General features: G+C 48.6%; 1 protein-coding gene across 2 annotated transcripts in view; it reads left to right on the top strand.

Moving 5' to 3' along the window:
* Positions 1 to 17,333, top strand: part of LOC127471163 (gamma-aminobutyric acid receptor subunit beta-4) — a 69,633-nt gene extending 52,300 nt beyond the window's left edge. The window contains exons 5-9 of one of the 2 annotated variants that reach the window (XM_051787834.1): positions 6,713 to 6,795; positions 10,963 to 11,100; positions 12,601 to 12,753; positions 15,457 to 15,701; positions 16,184 to 17,333. In XM_051787834.1, coding sequence (XP_051643794.1) covers positions 6,713 to 6,795; positions 10,963 to 11,100; positions 12,601 to 12,753; positions 15,457 to 15,701; positions 16,184 to 16,561 — 997 coding nt within the window. In that variant the 3' untranslated portion in view covers positions 16,562 to 17,333. Of the gene's footprint in view, positions 1 to 6,712; positions 6,796 to 10,962; positions 11,101 to 12,600; positions 12,754 to 15,456; positions 15,714 to 16,183 lie in introns of both variants that reach the window. The other variant, XM_051787825.1, reaches the window with a different exon arrangement.
* Positions 17,334 to 20,421: the final 3,088 nt, after the last annotated feature.

Below are 20,421 nucleotides of genomic sequence, written 5' to 3'. Positions count from 1 at the left end.
ATATCTCTGTTAAGTGCAGGTCACTGGTATCTGAAGCAACCACAACAAATGACTCTTTTTAAAGGTGTTCCATGAGGGACTTTCTCGTCTCCCAGTCCATTTGGTGACTGGCCAGACACACAGTGCATTTGGGATAGAATAAAGGGGCAGAAAAGCAAAACCTTGCAGTCGAGGCAACTCTGCTTTGTACTCTCTCAGGGTGGAAAAATGGTTGATTTAAATGGCTGGTACCCTGAGTACTAGTTTAGAAAAAGCTTTTTTTTCCTCTTCCATCTAAGTGCAGTGCACACTGTTATTTATCAAAGGATGTCTATGCAAGCACAGGTGCTTTTGGAAACAGTGACCTTAGCAGGATTGTGCCAAGGTTTATGGAGTCAGTTTTAGGCAAACAGACACAAGGGGAAAATATTCCATATCCTTGCCTTGCTCTTGGTTCAGTCATGACCTCCAGGAGTTTGCAAAGACCAGACTGTGTTAAAAGAATGGCAAAATTCACCAGACTTTTAAATCCCTCCAGGCCCTTCAAAGTTTGTGCTTACTGCCAGGCAGAAGGTGACATTTGCCAGCACGTTTTTATGGCTGACTTTGAGAATGTAGAGTAGAGAATAAGAATTCAGTTTTGCTTTTATTCCCATGTTTAGCAAAACAGTAATTTTGCCTCTCTTTCTACCTCTTAGTCACCAGAATTCCCCTGGGAGTCTCACTTGCCCCATGGGGCAAGCCTGCCTAAGTCCTGTGAAACCTGAGCTGCTTCCATCCCTTCTCCTTATTGCTGCAAACTGGTGATAGCTTTGGGACTCTGTCTCCTGAAGGGACAGGAGCATCTTTAGCTTCTCAGGAGATCTGAAATCCAAAAAGTTACAAATAGCAACTTAAATGTTTATCTTTTGCTGTGAGAGTGTTTGTGTTAGTCCCTGCATAATGGCACTTAATCCATGACTGTAAAATAGGGTAAAGTGACTCTTGGCTGTGTTTCCCCTTGATTTAGAAAGGCAGTGGTGGGGGGATTTGCACTGTGCTCCTGTTCTCATCCATACTGAATTTTGGCCAGCATCCTTTTGAAGCCAAAGGTATCAGGGAATATTCCTGGAAACTGAACCTCAGTGTCCCACATAGTCAGTTTGTTTCCTGGGTTTGCTCTGTGTTTATAAACATTCTGTCGGGTATTTCCCAGCTGGAGCACAGCAGAGGCTGGTGACCATTCTCAACAGGCTTTCTGCCTGTAGCCAGACCCTTTTTCTGTGGGGTAAGAATTTAAATGTAGACAAAGATTGCTCCATACCAGTTGACACTGGCCTCAGAAAACAGTGTCAGGTATGTTTAGTTTGCTGGTATAGATGAAGTTATGATACAGACAGTGCAGTGGTTTATTTTGTGAGGATGAGCTTAAGGGACCACCTTTGTTTTAGGCATGTCTCAAAGCTAATAATAGTCTTCCCCTCTTTTCAATCCAGTCCTCCTTAGAGAGTCTGGACTTGCTCCTTTTAAAACAGAACATATTTTGGGGAAGTAATTTTTTACCCCTTACACTTGTGGCTGGTGAACTTGGTTCTCCCAACATACTGGAGATGATCTGGAGAATGAATGGGTGGCTGAGGGCCTTCAGAGCTGAAGTTTGGTCAAGGGAGATCTGACTGGGGCAGGAGCTGAGTGGGCAGCTCCCTTGAAGGTAACCAGCAACAGGATAAGGAGGAGATGGAAAGAAGGCATTTGGCCACATCAGGTTTTAATGGCAGGTTGGAGCTCAAAGCTGCTCTATGTCTGTGAACTTATATAATCATTCTAAATAAGACAGAAGAAGCCATTAATAAATAAACAGTGATGGGGAGGATCAGAGAGGGAATGAAATGGCTGGTGGTGTTCGTGTCAGGGAACTGAAATATTTGTGGAGGGCTGATGGTTTGCAGGAACTTGAGTGGTGCCTTTTGAGCTGCAGCTGTGGTGGGGCTGTGCTGCTGCTGGGCTCGGGGAGCAGAGCAGGCAGAGGGGCAGCAGTCGAGGCTGCATCACCCTCTCTGTGCCAGTCTCTGCTTTGTCCACACAAGCTTCAAGTGGGCACAGCTTTTCTTGTTGTAACAGAGACCCAGAACTAGCCCTGTGTGACTTGGAGCTCCATGGCACTTTTCATAGAGGTGGTCTCTACCTCTCCTGGGGGTGAGGGGCACTCTCCAGAGCGAGGTGTTGCTTTGGCTTCTGCTTGATCCACTCCATGCTGGCACAGGAGGGGATCTCCATCAGCCCACAGCCTGCCAGAGCTGCTCAACATCACATACATGTCCCATTTTTATTTTATTTTTTTTTTTTGAGATGTACAGTGGTTTCTCCACATCACGTTCTCCCCCCAGATGAACTGTTTGCCAGCCAGCTGTGCAGTGGGGCAGCAGGGCAGCGAGGACTGGGCTACTTGATAGCACGACTGCCTACAGACCTCAGGAGGAGCAATTAGGGCGAGGGGATGAATGTGGGGATGGAGCTGTAAAGGTTGTGGTGGGGCTGAGCCAGAGGCCTGTGGGGTGGGCAGAGACTGAGGGAGGGAAGAGGAGCTGGAGGGGGGGTGGTGGCCGGGCTCGGCAGCTGGAAGGGGGTGGATGTGGATGCCTCAGCGAGCTCCCCGTGCCCGGCGCAGGCTCTCCCCTCCACGGACAGTGTCTCTGTGAATCGCCGTCAAAGCAGAGGAAATTTCACACCACACAAATTTCTGAATTTAAACGGGGAGGGAGGTGGGCAGAGGAGCGGGAGAGGAGGAGGGGGAGGGAGGAGATGCAGCCTGGCCGGGCGCCAGCGCCTCATGCTAACGCCAGGGGGAAGGTGGCATCCTTCCCTGGCGTTCCCTCTGGTCCCCGCTCCCTTTCACTGGGGTTGTGTCTTCTGGAGGCAGTGCCTCTGTCTAGAGCTGTTTACAGGGTGATGGTTTGCTCTCTGTCTCCTCATCTCCCTTCTCACAGAGTGAGTATCCACTCCTCTGCTTTCTGTCTTTTAACCTCTCATTCTTCTCCAGCTTTTCCTCCCCAGGCTGGTTTACTCCTTGCATTCCCTGATCCCTCTCCTCTGTTCCCTCACCCTGGTGGCCTGTCCTGCACTATCTGTTCTCCTGTCTCTCAGGTCCCCTCCTGCCTCTCCCATCAATGCTCATGCTCTCATCACTCTTTGATCCTCTCCTCATTTTTCCACCTCTTACTTTCCTTCTATTTTGATTGCCTGTTAACCCTGTTGAGGCAGGATCCCCCCCATCCATCTCTCCATCCAGTCCTCCCCATGCAGTCTTCCATGAGCAAACACATCTCTTCAGCCAGCAGCTCAGAGCATATCAAGGTAATACAGTTATACCCATCAAAGCATGAGGCAAAGGTTGGTCCTGTGGCCTTCTGAGCCAGAGATGGCACATGTTGTGACCCCAAAAGGTCACTGGGGTGGCTGAGTTTTGCTTACATCCCCCTCTGACTGCCTGAAGTGCATGAAGCCTCTTCATCCCTTCTTGAGTCCCCCCTGCCCATAGTAGACAGCCACCAAAGGAGCTTGAGAAAGCTCTTGTTGGCCTCTCTAGGAGCAGGTGAAGGGTGAGTCAGCCTCAGAGGCTGCAGGTGGGCATTGCACCAACAGTGGCAGGTGCTATGAAAAGCTATGATGGATGCTGTGGGACACCCATGGACTTGGAGCAGGGTATATCAAAGGGAAGCTGGTGTCCAGGATGCTTTTTAAGATCTGAAGTCTAAAAATTGAAACACCCCATCCTCTCTGGGATATCACTTGCTTTATCCTAAGTGATAAAGCAAGTTTGGGCTGATTTATCAGGCTCTAGGAAGCCCAGAGACAGGATCTGAGCTGGACCTGGTGCCTCTTGAATCTTGTTACACTTCAGGACCCTCACATCCAGGTGCTCCTGTGCTGCTGGCGTTCCTGGGCTTGCCAGGCACTGCAGCTGAAATGCTCTGGAGGAGCCGCAGAGAGCTGTGCTACCTCTGCTTCAAAATCACAGCAAAACCTGACAGGGTTCCAGTGTTCACCTGCCCAAGCTGCTGGGCAGATCACCAGGCGTTTGTGACCTGCATCTCACTGGGGTACCTCTGGAGGGTGCTGAGCTGTGTGGTGTGGATAAACCAACCCTTTAATCAGAAGGAAAAGGAAATTATCCAGCTTTTGAGGACAGACGTCCTCTTAATCTTGTCTTTCTCCTTTCTGTCCTACCTGTCCCATGGCTCTCTTCTTTTTGAATCAACAGGGATAAATTCTGCCCTGCTGTAAATCTCTGCTGATCCAAATTGGTGTGATCTTGCAAAAATCACTGGAGTGGCTCTGGATTTATGCTGGCTGTTGCTGCGAGCAGGGTTTGGTGCATGGAGTGTGGTGGCCATATCTCACTGTGTCACGCTCTGCACCTCCAACCAGCACTGCAGGTGATAAGCGAATCCTGGCTAGAGGGTCCCTCTCCAAGCACAAAAGGCGGAACCCTGGATGTCCTTTGTGTGGCCAACGCAGCCAGCCAGGCTGCAATTTTGGGATGGGCGCCATGGAAAGGTTTTTTAGCCCACGGGGTCCACAAATGGGGTGGAAAATTTTCATTTAAATACGTTTTCTTCTTTTTGCATCTCACACTTTAGGGAAAACAGGAAAAGGCATTTGTAGCTGCCATTTCCCAGGGGTGCAGTATAATATATAGAGTGAGGGCTGTGTGCGGCATCGGGGGATGAGTCATCCCCGTGCATGACTCCTTGGTCTCAGTGCCCGACCAGGATGGACTCTGCACCTCCCACCTTGGGCTTTCCTGGCAAGGTTGCAGCTCCCCCTGGGTGTGCTTTGGATCTGCTTCCCACCCCTCTCCCCACCGTGGTCTCCTGTGCCCTGTTACCCCAGTCCAGGAGCATTAGGGTGGCAGAGGCATTGCGTTTCCAGCTGCCCTCCTGGAGGTGCCAAGCTGGGAGGCTGTAAAAGCACTGCATGCAGTCCCAAAGCCCTGGTGGCAATTTTTAAGTGGCTTTTGTCCTGTTATCCTTCTCCCCCTCTGAGCTTTCTCCTCCACCCCAACTGCATTACAGATAAAAGGGTTAAGAGCTCGCCTGGGCCCCCTGCTCGGAGAGAGGGCAGTTGCAGTGTTGTATCTAGACCCAGTGAGGATATATATAAATTCCCTTCGTCTCTTTGGTTCTATTTATAGCACGGCAGGCAGTGGCAAAGGCTCTCCTCAAGGCTTCATCTCCTACAAACAGACTTCACAGACAGCAGAGAAGATAAATTTAGCACACGAGATTTCTTAAAGAGCCAGCAGCTCTGCGGGGCTGCCAGCCTGCCCTGCCACAGCCCCTGCCCCGATACCCCCCCTGGGGCAGCCCTCTCCCATGGGTGCTTGTTCCCCCACCTTCTTCCTCCCCCCTTCCCATTTCCAATTTTCTGTCCAGCTTCACCCATTCCCTCCCCCTTTCTGGTCTCTTTTTCTACCATTGATGGTTTTTTTTCTATTTTTTCCCCCTTCTTTCTCACTGGTTCGCCATCTCATTCTCTCTGCCTTCTTGTTTTTCTTTTTTCCTGTCTTTTCTCTCTCCCAGACCACAGGGCTCAGAAGATGAAGCTTTCTCGTTAACAGTTCACTGGTTATGCCTACATAGTAAAAAATGTGTAGCTTGATTACTGCCTTCCAGATGGTTAATTGAAAAAAATAGGGGGAGAATGCACCAATCTCTCCCCCCTCTCCAGCACTCTGCACACATATATCGCACAGGAAGAAAACTGCATTAAGGGGCGAGGGAGCAATATATTTGAGAAATAGGGGCAGCCTGTCAACTCCAGGGTGGTGTTGCCAGGCTGGTGAGTTAGCTCTGTCCCTGCTTCGTGCCCTTGTGCCTTATCTATCCCAGCCCAAAATTCCCCATCCTGGAGAGCGATGCTCCTGCATGTACAACATGCAACACACACAAACCCTCCTCGCAGCCTTGTCTGACCCTCACCACTGTGCTGCTCTGCCCCCACCCCATGCTCCAACACTCCAAGAGCAACACCCACCCTCATTCTCCCCCCACACTTGTTTTCCAGGGGGCTGCACACACACCCCTCCGTGTCTTCACTGAATCTCGATCCCGCAGTCATTTGCACACGAGTGACTCCGGTACCGGAGCCTGAACCCACAGGAGCAGGGGGGCTCTGCCAGCGGGGTCTGGGCTTTGGGTGGGGCAGTGCCAAAGCGGGGACAGTGGGGGGGCTGCAATTAGGGTCGTCGGGGCAATTAGGGCAGGAAGGGGGGTGATGATGTGGTCAGATATTCTTCTCCACAGGTCAGTGCTGGGAGATTCAGTCGATGCATCATCTGCTCCGCGGACACGCGTTGCTTCTCCCTCTTACATACGGACATGCCTCTCCTCTTCCCCCCCCCCAGCCATAGCTCTGCCTACTCCCGGGTTCTTTGTCTCTCCCAAGGGAGAGACAGGAGGAACACAAATCCCTCCCCACCCGGTTGATAGAGACGCTGCCTCGCTGGCGTGAGTCACGGGGGGTTTGTGCCGTGTGCCGCTGGGGGGGAGCCGCATCCAGCCCCCCGCCCTGCACACCTCCCACCGCGGATCTCCCTGGTTTCCAGGGAAACAGCGGCCCCAAATGCTGCCTGACTTTCGCTTCTGCCTTTCATTTCTCCTTTTTTTTTTTTTTCTTTTTTTTTGTGGTAAGTAAAAAACCCAGACACAACTGATTTTTTTTTTTTTTTCCCCTCTCTCTGTTCTCCTTTCAGGATCACCACCACGGCCGCCTGCATGATGGACCTGCGGAGATACCCCCTGGACCAGCAGAACTGCACGCTGGAGATCGAGAGCTGTGCGTATGCCTCCTGCCCGCGGTGCCACCCGATGCCACCTGCCCCAGCCACACCTTCCTGCTCTTGGGATGCCTCCTTACGGGCCACCCGTCCTGGAGGATGTTCCCTAGGGCAGGACCAGGCTCCCTCATCCAAACTTTATCCTGAGGGGACCCCGTGGGGGAAATGCCTGGGAAAAGCAGCTCCAGCAGCAGGCTGGGCGTTAAAATCACTCTCGGGAGTGACTCGCCCTAAGGAAGCCCTGGGAACCTGTCCTCACTCGAGGCTGGCTCTATTCTGTGTGGGTGGTGGGACCCGAGCCCTCCCACAGTCCCTCCCTGCCTGGATCTTCCCTTGACTCCCACGGAAATCCTCTCCCAGCTGCGCTGGCAGAGGAGGTCCAGCTCTCCCTCATACAAATGCACTGCAGCATCCCTCCAGGAGTGGTCCAGAGCAGCAGATCTCACAGTTATTGATGATGCACCTTCAGTGGTGATTCTCAGGGAATTGCTCTTCCCGCCCAGGAGGTCCCACAGCACCCACAGTGGGAAGGTGCCCGTCGTGCCCGTGCCTGGGCCTCGGGATGTGCTGCCACCGCAGCGCTTGGCGTGGCGGGTAATGGGATGGAAATTAGGTCCTGCTGGAGGCACTAATGCCATGTCATGTCATTCCTGGCACTCCTTAGCATTTTGAGAATGGTTTACAGTACAACCAAGAAAACAGAAGGCAGAGAATTACCCACAGTTCCCCGTGTTGCGATTTTGTTCTTAATGGGTCATGTCAAGCCAATTTGTTCGTTGAAGCTACGATTCCTTACAATATTCCTGAGATCCAGGCAGAGATGAGGAGATTCAGTTGCTTCCTTCCTCAGAGCTTTTGTCTTTTACTTGCACATTTGAAACCTGCAGGGGTCCATTTTCTTTGCTTCCAAGACCACACAACTCTGGAATAACGATGGTCTTATGGCCAGATTAAACCTTGAAGTATATTAAAAAGAAAACCAACCCAAACCTCAGAGAAATAGCCCTTCTGTGGTGCAGGGCTGCTGGGTTTGTGAAGCAGCAGCAGGCACATGGGATCTCCTGCCCCACAGCAGCTCGAGGCACTCCCCTGCAGGAGAAAAGCCAGTGCTGGCACTGCCTGTTGATCCCATCCATCCACCCCAAAAATAGCCCTCACCCCCTGTACCCCTGCCTATCTGTGCACCAGGATTCAACAAAAACCTGATGAGGCAGGCTGCAAACAGGCTGTTAATCTGACATTTTAAGATGTCATATCAATACTTTTTGATATTTCAGATTGAAACGACTTGTCTTTGTGAAAGTTCATTTACCTTTTAAAAAGGAAAATGGAAATTTGGTTTTCTTTTTAAAGCTAGAAATCAAAGCAAAGCCTTTATTTTTAGACCAAACAACCTTTCCCTTTTGAAACACTTTTGAAAAATGGCTTCCCGAAAAAAAACCATGTTTGATTTCACATTGCATAACGCCGTAATAAAAAATAAAAATACAAAAAATTGGTGCCTGATACCAGCAGGTCAGCGAATAAATGGAACGGAGCTGGTTAAACTGCAAAACCTCCTAAAATTAGTTACCGTAATTTGACATTTGCGTTGCTGCTCAGGAAGTAAATTTGAAGTCACTGCTGTTAAATTTGTGGCTGATGAGGACAGCAGCGTGCGGGGCTGGCTCGCTGCGCGTTTGAATCCGTCCGGAATGTGTTCGAGTGCTGATGAAGGCAGAGGTCCGGGTGTGGGAGTGCAGGGCCAGGCTGCCATCCCCAGGGGCTTGGACCCTCGTGGGCACCAACCAGGGGAGGTGCTGGAGGGCTGGGAGCCCTGGGCACCACGGCAGGAGGGGTCGTGGCAGGGCTCTGGCAAAAAGGGCTGGAGTGAGCGAGCCTGGCTTGTACAAACCAGGGGAGCCGTGGGTCAGAGCAGAGAATCCACTGACTCGTTGCTGGTGAGAGGGGGGAAAGGGGCTCTGTCTGTATTTGGGTTCCAGAATTTTGAAAGGAAGTTGGCAAATTGGAAGAGTTTGAGGAAAGATGCTAAAAAGCAGTTCAAGGGCCAGAGCAGATGTTTTGCAGCGAGAAACCTCAATAGCTCAGTCTGGTTTGTTTACTGCAAAGGAGGTGGAGAGGTGGATTGTTTACAGACTGGGTGCACCTCTGCAGAGGGGGAGTGCTGGGTGGAAAGGGCTTGGGAACCTCCTGGAGAAATTCAGAGCAACCATCAGAGCCTGAAAGTCTGAGCCAGATGAATTCGAATGTAAAATTGCATGCAGTGTTTTTAGCTGTGAGAGTGTTGGAGCTGCTGGAATCAGCCACGGGGAGGAGTGGGGGACTTGGCTGTTTCTTGCTGCTTCCTACCCTGGGTCTGAGTGCTCTGGGAGAGATGCTGCATCCAGATGCAAACATCAGTTCCTGTGCACAGAGCTTGGGTACTGAGCAGATGAGAGGATAAACCTGAGGGTGGGCTCATGGGTGTGGGGGCTTTAGCACTTACTGCTGTGGGAGCAGGAGTGTGCCAGCTGGGAGAAGAGGTGGAGCCCTGGCTTAGCTGATTTACATCAGAAGCAGATGTGGCATGGCATTTGGAAGATTGGTTTTATTTTTTTAGCACCCATGAATAAGCGTGGTAATGACTGAGAGCACAGGATGTGGGCTTGGAGACTGCACAGTCATCAAATAATTCAGTTTGAGAAGAGACCTCGGGATGTCTCTAGTCCAGCCTGCAGCTCAAGGCAGGGTCAGCTCTGAGATCAGACCAGGTTGCTGAGCCCTTCGTCCACTCAGGAGCTGCAGAAATGAGACCATCCTCAAAGGTTCAGCTCTGATCTGGGGTAACCCTTGGCCCCCAAGACTAGAGAGAAGAATTTCTCCTTCATGTTATATTCAGTGGCTCTTTATTCCCTTGATCCCACTAATCCACTGGTGCTGGTTTTGGTGGCAGCCCTCCTTAGTGGATGTTAACCTTGCTGGGCATTGCCAGGGAGCTGCCTCTGTGCTGCGAGGGCGTGTGGATAAGTCAGGCTGCTGTGCTGCAGTGCAGGCACTGAATAAAAGCTCTCTGTGGGCACAGGTGAGGCTCAGGCTCTCAAGGCAGCCTTGCACAATGCTGTACCACAGCCTGGGCATATCCCACTGCACCCAGAGGTGCTCCCGTGCAGCTCTGCACTCCACTGGGAATAAGAGGCCACCCCCTGTGCAGCAACAGCCACAGAGCTCCTAAACCCAGCTTGCCACGAGAGGTGTGAATTTTCAAGTAGAAATGAATCCTTGCCTACAAGGGCAACAGGCAGGGCAGTGAACATCACACTGATGGGAGGGGAGCTGGATGGTTTCATCCCCTTGGCCTCTCCACTCGTCTGTCACAAGTCCAGAGCATCTGGGGGGGTCTTTCCCCTGAGACTGTGGCTTTGGGTTCCTCAGTGTTTCCAGCCCATGCAGCCCTGTTTGGTGTGTATAGTTTGGGGTTGAAGTAAGAGGCTGTACCCTTGGCTGAGTCAACAAACCCACTACCCTGAAATGCAAGGGATGAATATGAGCCTGACTCCCCTTCCTCTCTTGTCCCATTACTGCCCTTCTCAGCCAGCACTTGGTAAAAGCAGCCCCCAGTCTCAGAGACTCTGTCCGCTTCTTGGATCCCAATTTCAACTGGGATTACTTGGAAGAGGAAGGTGCTCTGATCTTCAAGCTTCTTTTCAACTGCTGTTGTAGATCTTTCTGTCTCTGGGAGTTTTTAATAGTGCAATGCCCTGTTTACCCAGTCCCCACCAGTCTATATTGTGTGGTCTCCCCCTCCTGGTAAAAGCAGGCAGTTTTAAAAAGCAGAATGCTGTGTTTGGTGCATTTGACAGAGGCTTCTGGTGCACAAATCCTTGTCATGTCAGGCATGGAGATTATGTAGCACAAGTCAAGGCTTGATGGGCCACGTCTCACCTTTTTCTCCTGAATTCTAGCCAGAAGTGGGTGTTCTGACCAATATTTTCCATGTCTCCTGGGGACTGTACTGCCAAGCTCAGCTGAAGAAGAAGAGTACAGGAGAGGGAGGGTCTAGGCTTGCTGTCTGATGGTGTGGACTTTGGTTTGGATCCTTTTCCAGATCACCTTATTGAAAATGGGGGGGTGTCATCTGGTCCAGCTTGTCAGCTCAGTTCTCCCTCTGTGCTTCCTCCTCCCTGCAGATGGTTACACGGTTGATGACATTGTCTTCTTCTGGCAAGGAAATGATTCTGCTGTCACGGGGATGGAGGTGCTCGAGCTGCCTCAGTTCACCATCATTGAGCAGAGGCTGGTCAGCAGGGAAGTGGTCTTCACCACTGGTGAGTCAACCCAGGCTTCTGTTCCTTTAGAAAAGAGGCATCTTCTGGGCCTGCCAACTTTCCTGGGTTTTAGTTGTTGTTTTTTTTCAGCTGCTCCTCTTCAAAGACTTACAGGATCATTTTCTTTGCTGCAGTTGTTCTCCTTTCTAAGTCAGAACATCAACTGGGCTCAAAACAGAACCTCTTTAGAAGGTTCTCAGCCTTTATCTAATTTTTATGTGGTGTACACATGGGTCTAATGTAGGTGCAATAGTAAGAAGAAGAATATATCCATTGAAAAGCAAGTGGCTTATGAAATTATGCAAACCCATCTGTACAGGGCAGTAAAAAGATTTGGTGAGAATACCTGGGACAATTCAGAATACTGCCAGCTGGGTTGGAGGGGTTTGGATTTTGGTTGCTGCCTTCACTTTGCTGTGATGTAGGGTTCACTGCCAAAACAGCAAACCCCACACCTGTTAAACAGGACAACTTTTGAAGTGCCATGAAAACCCAGCCCGAGGGTATCAGCAGTGGTGGCAGATGGTGATGTTGTTCCAACAGTGTCTCAGGGGCATGCTGAGAGCAGGGTCCCATTGCAATGGCAACCCAGAGACCCACTACAAGAGGCAGTATTGCTCCAGAAGAAGTTTGCAGTCTAAATAGGTAAAACCTTCCAAAAAAAGACTGGTGGGATGTTGTGTTCAAGCTACAAAAGTGGCACAGGGTGGTGAGAGAACAATGCCTCCTTATTCCCAGTCTGACTCCTTGATCATTAAAATCTATTGTTATCTTGTTACTTTAGCTGCTAAACCAGGATTAAAACCCATGTTTCAGGCTGCTGTGTTGCCTAAGGGACAGAGGTGGGAAGGAGGAATGACTTGGACTTCGTTTCACAGCAATGAAAGAGTCTCTGCCAAAATTAACCTGCTCCAGTGGAAGGACTGTAAAAGTACTTATTGTCCTCACTATCCTCATTAGGTTTGCTAAAAGATTAGGAGGAAGTTGCAACAACTTGAAAATAATAAAAAAGAGACCTACAGATTAACTAACACCACTCTATTTGCATCTGAATTTGCCCAGCCTGACCATAACCCATTTTTAGAACAGCATGGGAAAAGTATGATTCAGATCTTCATTGCTGTTTGGAGGCAGAGGTAGCACATGAAACATTGGAAAATCATCTCATGGCACCCAAATATAGGGTTAAAGTCTCCCATGCAAGTCTCTATCAAATTGGCTGATCCCATAATAACAGCCATTCTCCCATGGTGGCTGATATAATAATGTAACTTATGTAGTTTCTTTCTTAATATTCTGAGACAACTGAGCAGATTCTGAAGAGACCGCTTTCAAAAACTGATGAGTCTGCATAACCAAATGAAGAAGAAAAGAGATTTTTATTCCTGCCTCTTGAGAACATTTTCCAGATAAAATTTCGATTCCTAACCTAAGCTCTTACCATAAATACAGCCTCACCCTCCTCTCAAACAACCTCTCCCTTTAATTTCTCCTTGGCAGGTTCGTATCTGCGCCTGTCCTTGAGTTTTCGGATTAAGAGGAACATTGGTTACTTCATCCTGCAGACTTACATGCCATCTATTCTCATCACCATCCTGTCCTGGGTCTCCTTCTGGATCAATTATGATGCTTCTGCTGCACGAGTGGCACTGGGTATGTACCTTCCCATGATATGTCAGAGAAGGTGTTTCCATGAGGGAGGTCACCTGTAAGAAAGAAAATACCTTTTCTTTATGAGGCAGCAGTTAAGCCCATAGATCTGGCAAAGCTGTCATCCCAAATGGACATTTTTGTTCTTGAGAGCAAACTTTAAATTTTCAGTCAGAAGAGCTATAGTTTTTTTGTTCAGAAGTGTTAGTACTTCCCAAGCTGGAGTCTGTTCTGTTTGAGTCAGTAAAAGTTCTACCACGGGAGTTTAAACTGTCTAAACAAAGACAGGGATGGTCACAGATTCTCAGATATGTGGGATTCTGACACGCCACGAGCACACTGGTTCCTTCACTGTGGTTTGTGCTGGTTTTCTTAAGAAGACACACCTGGGCACCTCATTGTGCCAGGACTGGTTAGTTGGATGATAAATGCTGAGGGTGGGTGGCCAAAGAGCAGAATGTGAATGGTTCAAAGATGAAAGAAAGGGAGGAAGGGGCATTACACATTTTTGTGATAGTTCAGACCCCTTGCAGGCACTTTTTATAGCTGAAGACCTTCATAGCCAAGGCAAATGTGGGCCAGTAGTTAAAGTCCAAGTTCTTCTTAAGCATTCCTAAAAAGGAATGTTTTCCTATGAGAAGAAAAAAAAAATGAGGTCTTTTAAGCAACAGAAGGGAAGTGGGGGTGGATTGGAGATGAGGATTTTGAAGAAGGAACAGGAGAAAGAGGGGATGACTGACATATGAGAATGGAGCTGTCCAACATGATATAAAGTTCAGAGGTGAACTTTAGGAGAGGCAGGGAGGGAGCAGGGTTGGATCTGTGAGTGGAAAAAGGCTCAGAGGCAATGCAGCACAGGTCTTACAGAAAAAGTTGGGGTTTGAATTAGCTGTAGGAGAAGACAGAGTTTGAGAAGACTCAGAGGAGAGGAATGGTTTGTGCAAAGATATAAAATAGGTAATTTGGCTGTGCTTGCTTGGAGAGGCTGGAGCAGAGAGACAGGGAGGGAAGAAGAAGAACACAGTAAATTAAAAAGGTAAGTTACATTGACAAGAGTACAATCAGTGAGAGAAGAAAAAGAGACCGTGGCAGACATAGCTGGCACAGTGAAAGCACAAGCAGAAGGGGGGATGTGAGATGCACAGCTGGTGAATGTCTTCTGACATCTGGATTTGAAGGAAAAGACAGAAGAAAAACATTGTAGATCAGAATTGGAACAGCTCTCCCAAAACTACTCCTGACAGTTCTCTGTCTAATTTATGCTTTAAAAACTCCAAAGAAGGAAACTCTCTGCTCTTCTGGTCATTTAATCTCCAGATTTACCTGGTCACATAGTCAAAAAGCTCTTCTTTGCCTTTGCCCTAAGTCTCCATTGCAATTTGTCCAGCTCTTAATGGAGCCAGAGAGAACATTCTATTTCCCTTCCTTTGCCTCAGATTTCGGGATGTTTAGGTTGCTGTCTAAATTTAGACAATACAATATATTGTATGTATATAAATACATCTCCCTTCTGCTTACTCAGCAGAAGACTAACAGTTCTTTAAGTCTTTAATCGGAATTTACACTAGAGACACAACGAGGGTGAAGGGGAAACAGGACAAGCAGTGGTCCAGGATGCACAGAGAGCTTTGAGAGCCATCACTGTAGAGTTAGGGCTGAAACCAGAGGAGCAAATGAAGGTCATTGAGACTAATAATGCTGTTAACAGAGGGATAAGGAGGAGGGACACTAGAAGAAAAGGACAAAAAGGTAGTAAGTGAGGGCAGCTGAGCTAGAGAAGTGAGAGAAGAAAACTGAGTTGAAGAGGAAAAGTTACCACCCCCAAAAGAAATATGAGGGCTCATTGCCATCTTTTGGGAGGTGACAGACTGTCAAATCTGAGATTTCAACAGAAATCAAGAGATCTGGGGCCACTCTGACAGTCCAGAGAAGGGAAGAGTCTGAGAAGACACTGAAGCAGAGGCCTGAAGCTGTGAGAGTAACCATGGTGCACCAGGCTTTTGGAGGCTGAGTGGATGGGGACAAAAGTGTTCATGAAATGCTTATTTAAGATGCAAGAAATATGAGTAGGCCTAAAAAAGAGAGTGTGAGAACCATGGGAGGAATGTGTACAAGTGATAATTGAAGTAATGAGTGGTAAAGCTGGTGAGAGGAAGGTGGGAACTGGCAGGGTCAAGGATGTGGACAAAAGGCTATGAGGAAGGCAAAAAAAAGAGAGAACCATGAAGAGGGAATCTCTTCACTCTTTCTCCTATTCATGGCATTGGAAAGACATAGAAGATTAGAAATTCATGTCAAGGACACTGAGGCATTCAGTAGACCACAGTGAGGCCTGATGAGTTCATGAAGTAGAAAAAGGGGAGGAGAAGAGGTTAAAAAACAGAGGAAAACTGAATATTTCCCACCACACTGAGGGAAAGGAGAATCAGGGAGGACTTAAAGAAACGAGGTCCAGAGGATGTTGATGCCCATCATCCTGATGATACTCAGCTTTGGCATTTTCTCCCACTGTTTGCAGCTGGTTTATCTTCTGCAGCGATTTGTGCTGGGCACCTGGGCTTAGAATAATGAGGATTTTCTCCCCAGTTGCACTGCTCCCATCCCTCCTGAGGCTGTCCAGCTAGGAGGGAGGAACGGGGAAGCCGAGAGTGGCGTTTCAGGAAAGCATCCCACGTTGGTAACAGAGCACCCCCCCTCTCCTTACAGGGGTCACCACGGTGCTTACAATGACCACCATCAACACCCACCTGCGGGAGACTCTCCCCAAGATCCCTTACGTGAAGGCTATCGACGTTTATCTCATGGGCTGCTTCGTCTTTGTGTTCCTGGCACTCCTGGAATACGCTTTTGTCAACTACATATTCTTCGGGCGAGGGCCCCGGCAGCAGAAGAAGCAGAGTGAGCGGATCAGCAAGGCCAACAACGAGCGCCACCGCTACGAGGAGAAGAGGGTGAGAGAGCAGGTTTGTCCTCTGCTTTCATTGTGGCAGGAGAATTCAGGCTCCCCACTGTTCGTTCTGTCCCAGATGAGCTGTGGAGCAGCCTTTGTCCTCATCAGGAGAGGTGAACTCCAGTTCCCCTCGTCTGGTGACGACTGGGAGGTTTTTTTCTCTTTAATTGTTTTTTCATCGCACTCAAACCAGTCTCATCAGGACTTGCCCTCGTGCATGGGGCAGGTGTACCCAAAAGCACCCCTGTGGCTCTTGGTCCTGCTGTGTTGGCAGAATCACAGCACCCCACGCAAAAGTTGGCTGCAGGCACGTGTGGCTGGTCCTTCCACTCCAGCAGCAGCAGACAACAAATGCAGCATGTTCAGAGCTCACAAATGACCCGATCAGTGGTTTTGTTACACAGAAAACAGTTCAAAATCCCCCCTGCTGGTGTGTGCACCCTGCACAGGATACTACCCTTCTCTCTGTCTCCCCCGTTCTAGGTTGACCCTTACGGCAACATCCTCCTCAGCACTCTGGAGATGAACAATGAGCTGCTGGCCACGGACATGATGAGCAGCGTTGGCGACTCTCGAAACTCTGTCATGTCCTTTGAAGGCTCAGGAATCCAGTTCCGGAAGCCTCTGGCCTCTCGGGATGGATTTGGCCACCACCCGACCCTGGACCGCCACGTCCCGCTGAGCCACCACGCCGCGGCGCGCAACCGCGCCAACTGCCGCCTGCGCCGGCGGTCGTCCAAGCTGAAGCTCAAAATCCCTGACCTGACAGACGTCAGCACCATTGACAAGTGGTCACGAATCATTTTTCCAATCACTTTTGGATTCTTCAACCTTGTTTACTGGTTGTACTATGTAAATTGATGCCTGCGGCCTCCGAGAGAGAGATAGGGACAGACACTCAGACAATGACAACACAGGAGTGTTGTGGTCTTTTGGGTTTGGGTTTTACTCTTTACTATCATTGTCATTTATTCCTCTGGTTCATTAGATTTATTCTAAGCTTACTCTTCTCTTTTCAGCACACGTAGAACCACGGAGTGTGGGGCGGGGTGAGGGAGAGAAGGGTATGGGAGGGGGTGTGGTTTCAGGGAGGGATGTGTTTGTCTTGATTTTGGTTTCCTGCTGAAGGACTTAAACCATTGTAAAAAATCAACAAAAACACCAAAACCCAAAAAAAAAAAAAAAAAGGAAAGTAAAAAAAAAGATAAAAAGACAGAAAAGAAAAAAAAAAAAAAAAAAACAACACAAGAAACCCCCAAAACCAAGAAAAGTTTTTTAAAAAAGAGGGGGGAGATTTAAAGAAATTGAGTCAAAAGCTGGTGGGGGTGATAGGTTATCTTTGGCTGTGCTCACTAATGCGCTATCCTCACTTCCATTTCACTACTGAACTTCATCTTTCACTATTCAGTTTTATTATATTTTTTAATATTTCTGTCACTGCTCTTAACCCCTTCATGTTTATTCTCTCATGGATTCATGAGGTGATGGGGTTTCATTCTCATGCTTACGAGATTTTTCTTTTCCTCTCTCCCTCTCTCTTGCTTACGAGCCTGAAAGAATCTTTTAAACCGACAAATAAAAAGAATATTTATTTTGGAAGAGCCGGGAAGGGGGGAGGACAAGGCAATTATCTGGGAGGGAAGGGGCAATGTGGGGTTATGGGAGGGGGGGGAGGAGGAGGGAACTTATCAAAAACAAGGCACATTTGCAAGATGCCTTTTTCCACCTTCAGGAGTTTGCAAGCTGTTTTTCCTGGATGAATGTATGTGTGTGTGTGTGTGTGTGTGTGTGTGTGTGTGTGTGCACGTGTGTCAGCGTGGACGTGTGAGTGCAAGCATGTTTTCTGGGGAGGGGAGCTGGGGAGGGGGGGTTTTGTAATATCTTTTGTAGAAAGAAAGAGAACACAGATGACATTTGACTGGCAGTGTTCTGGGGGGAATAGCAGGGGTTTGTTTGCTCGTTGCAGCTTGGTGGGGTCGGAGGTCGGAGCCCCGTCTTTGAATGGACAGAGGCGGAGCTGGGGAGGCAGAGTGTGCAAATATCCACTGGCTGAGGACAGAGAGGGGACTTGGGCATCAGCAGTGGGACAGGGCTGCTGTTCACCACTGGCAGCTAATCTCTAGGAGACTAAGCTGATTCGGTCCTGAAAGGAGGGGTTGTTCCTAGTCATTCCCACCCTGCATCTTTCTTAGAGAGTTTGGAGAGAAAAGCAGTTGCAGGACTGTAAAAATCCTTTTCCCTCTCTTCCTGTTCTTTATGCCAGGCAATGGACTCCACACTCCAGCCCACTTAGTGACCATAGCCTACATCAAGGTGCAGGAAAGGCTGGATGTCATTTAACTTTGTTATGCTTCAGGAGGAAAAAAAATATGGAAACGATTATTATCCCCTTTCCTAAGAAGTTCAGAAGCAAATGGTGGGGTGGGAACCTCTGATCTGTACTGCTTCTATCAGGCCTTGCTTTGTGTCTGTTAATACATGCAGAATGTAGAGAAAAGCCCCGTGTGCCCTTCCTTACAGATGATGTGGCTAAGGATGCAGGAGAGTTCCGTGGAGCATCATCCTGCTGGAAGGGGGTGGTCTTCAAAGGCTGGGCAGGGTGAAGGTTGCAATGAAAATGCTGAGCTTGTCAGTGCTAGTGGAAGCCCCTAAGTCTCTAGCAGCTTCCATCCACGGGCAATCATTATGAAGGTCCAGAAGGGTAATTTGGCCTTGGAGAGCAAGGTCAGCTTTTTCCTAAGGAGCCAGTGACTTTCAGGATAACCACTGAATTACTGGCCACTTTGGCAATCACTGATGATTGATAATCTCCCTTATAATATTAATAAAAGCCATGAAAATAATTTATTCACAAGTGCAAAACTTTAACCCTAGGGTCATTCTGCCATTCCTGGAGTAATGATGGGAACCTTGTTCCTACCTGGTAGTTTTTTCCTGAGAGACCCACAGGCGCTCACATTGCCCTTTATCCAACCATCCCTTTATTTTCCTGCTAGCATTCTCTTCCCTTTTTCCTCGATTCCCATTGCTTGGGAGAGCAGAGTGATCCTCTGAGACCAGGGAAACTCCTGTTTTTCAGATGGCAGATAAATCTAATGCACATCTTTGATTCACTAATTTGTGTCTGTACAGTGCTATGGAAATGTGAATCATTACAGGCCTGACCTAGTGACACTGAAGGCATGGAAAGTATTACCATGACTTGGATGAAGCAGGATCAGGCCTCATCAGAGTAATAAGTATTATTATTTTTGTATCAGTAAGGTGTCTTATGCAGAGTCCGAAGCATAAAAGTAGAGCATCCATCCTTCCCAGTCCCCCCGTCTCTGTCTCCCTCTCTCATGTCCATGTGTGCACAGATCTGGTCCAGGCCTCCCTGGACTCACCAAGGTTTTAGCACAATTGTTAAATCAGACTTAGATTCTCCACTGCCCTGCAGAACAGTCTCTCACTGCTCTCCACATTCAGGAACAATGCTGTTGAAAATGGGTTTTTCCCACTATTACTGCAGTTTTTATATGGAGTCTGTACAGAAATAAGAGTCTGGAGAGTGACTGGAGCTGGATAATAGGGCTCAGGCTGGGTTGGGCAGTCCTCTCCACCCGAGACACAGGAATTTAAAGCTTGGCCAATGGAGGAAGTCATGCTATCTAGTGGGATTCTATTCAGAAATATCTTTTCAGTGTTTTAGTGGAAGTCATAAAGTCGTGTTTTATGACATCAGCAGTATAATGTCAGTGGGTATATGCATGTCGTGGCTGCAGTTCCCTGATGGAGACTGCCTATCAGCAGGTTCAGTTTTTAAGGGGAGTCTAACCAGATGATTGATGATTAAATAAAATATCTAAACACCCTTTATATATGTGATTACAATGTAAAGAGTGATCAGAACGATAAAAGTAGGAAAAAAAGAGGCAGTTATAAGAAACCTTTTAAGATTGGAGGGAAAACAAATGGCTGTGTGGTAAGAAATGACGAAGCTGAGGGAGATGACTCAGGAACTCCAGTGATTTGGTGGTTGTAGTAAAATCCTGACAAATGTGTGACAGGAGTTAGGCATCTGAGAGCTCTCTCAGCTGGTCCCAAAGGCTGGCAGGGGCAGCAGCACACAGATGTTGCAAAACCCACTGATGCTCTTTGCTCCTCGGGTGCTGAGCCCCACACGGAGTGGGGTCCTGACCGACCCCATCCAGTGCCCTGCAGGTACAGCCCAGGGCCTCCAGAAACTGGAGATCAGGCACAGGGAGGCTGTGTTTAGTATCTGAGGCTTCAATCAGAGATTGAGCCCAGAATTTCATAGTGACAATCCAAAAGCTTTCCAGGGAAAAAGCACTGCTTAGCCGATTTCTCCACCTGCTGGGACTGGGAGCCAGGCTCCTTTGCTGTTGCCTCGGTCCTCTGTTGGCTGGGTTCTCTTTCTTATCAGGAGTCATCCTAGTTTCTCTCTTTGAATGTTCCTAACTTGGTATTACCAGGTCAGTTTTACTTCACAGAGTCAGTATATCCAGACATCTGGACTATTTGGTCCGACACAATAATCTTTGCCAAAGAGTGTGCAGTCAGGACTTTTCACAGTTCAGGAGCTGCCTTATAACTTCTGATGATGGGGCAGAATGCTGGAGAACAACCGAATGTCCTGTGAGTCAGATGAGTAATAGAAGATGTGTTCTCGCCCTGGGGTGAGGGAAGAATGCTGAAGGCCTTTAGAAATGCCCTCCTCC

The sequence above is a fragment of the Manacus candei genome, unplaced genomic scaffold (assembly GCF_025592945.1).
Source record: "Manacus candei isolate 608988 ecotype Guabito, Panama unplaced genomic scaffold, ASM2559294v1 h1tg000003l, whole genome shotgun sequence".
Taxonomy (NCBI): domain Eukaryota; kingdom Metazoa; phylum Chordata; class Aves; order Passeriformes; family Pipridae; genus Manacus; species Manacus candei.
The sequence above is the reverse complement of the archived record's forward strand: the minus strand, read 5'-3'. Positions and strand labels throughout refer to the sequence as shown.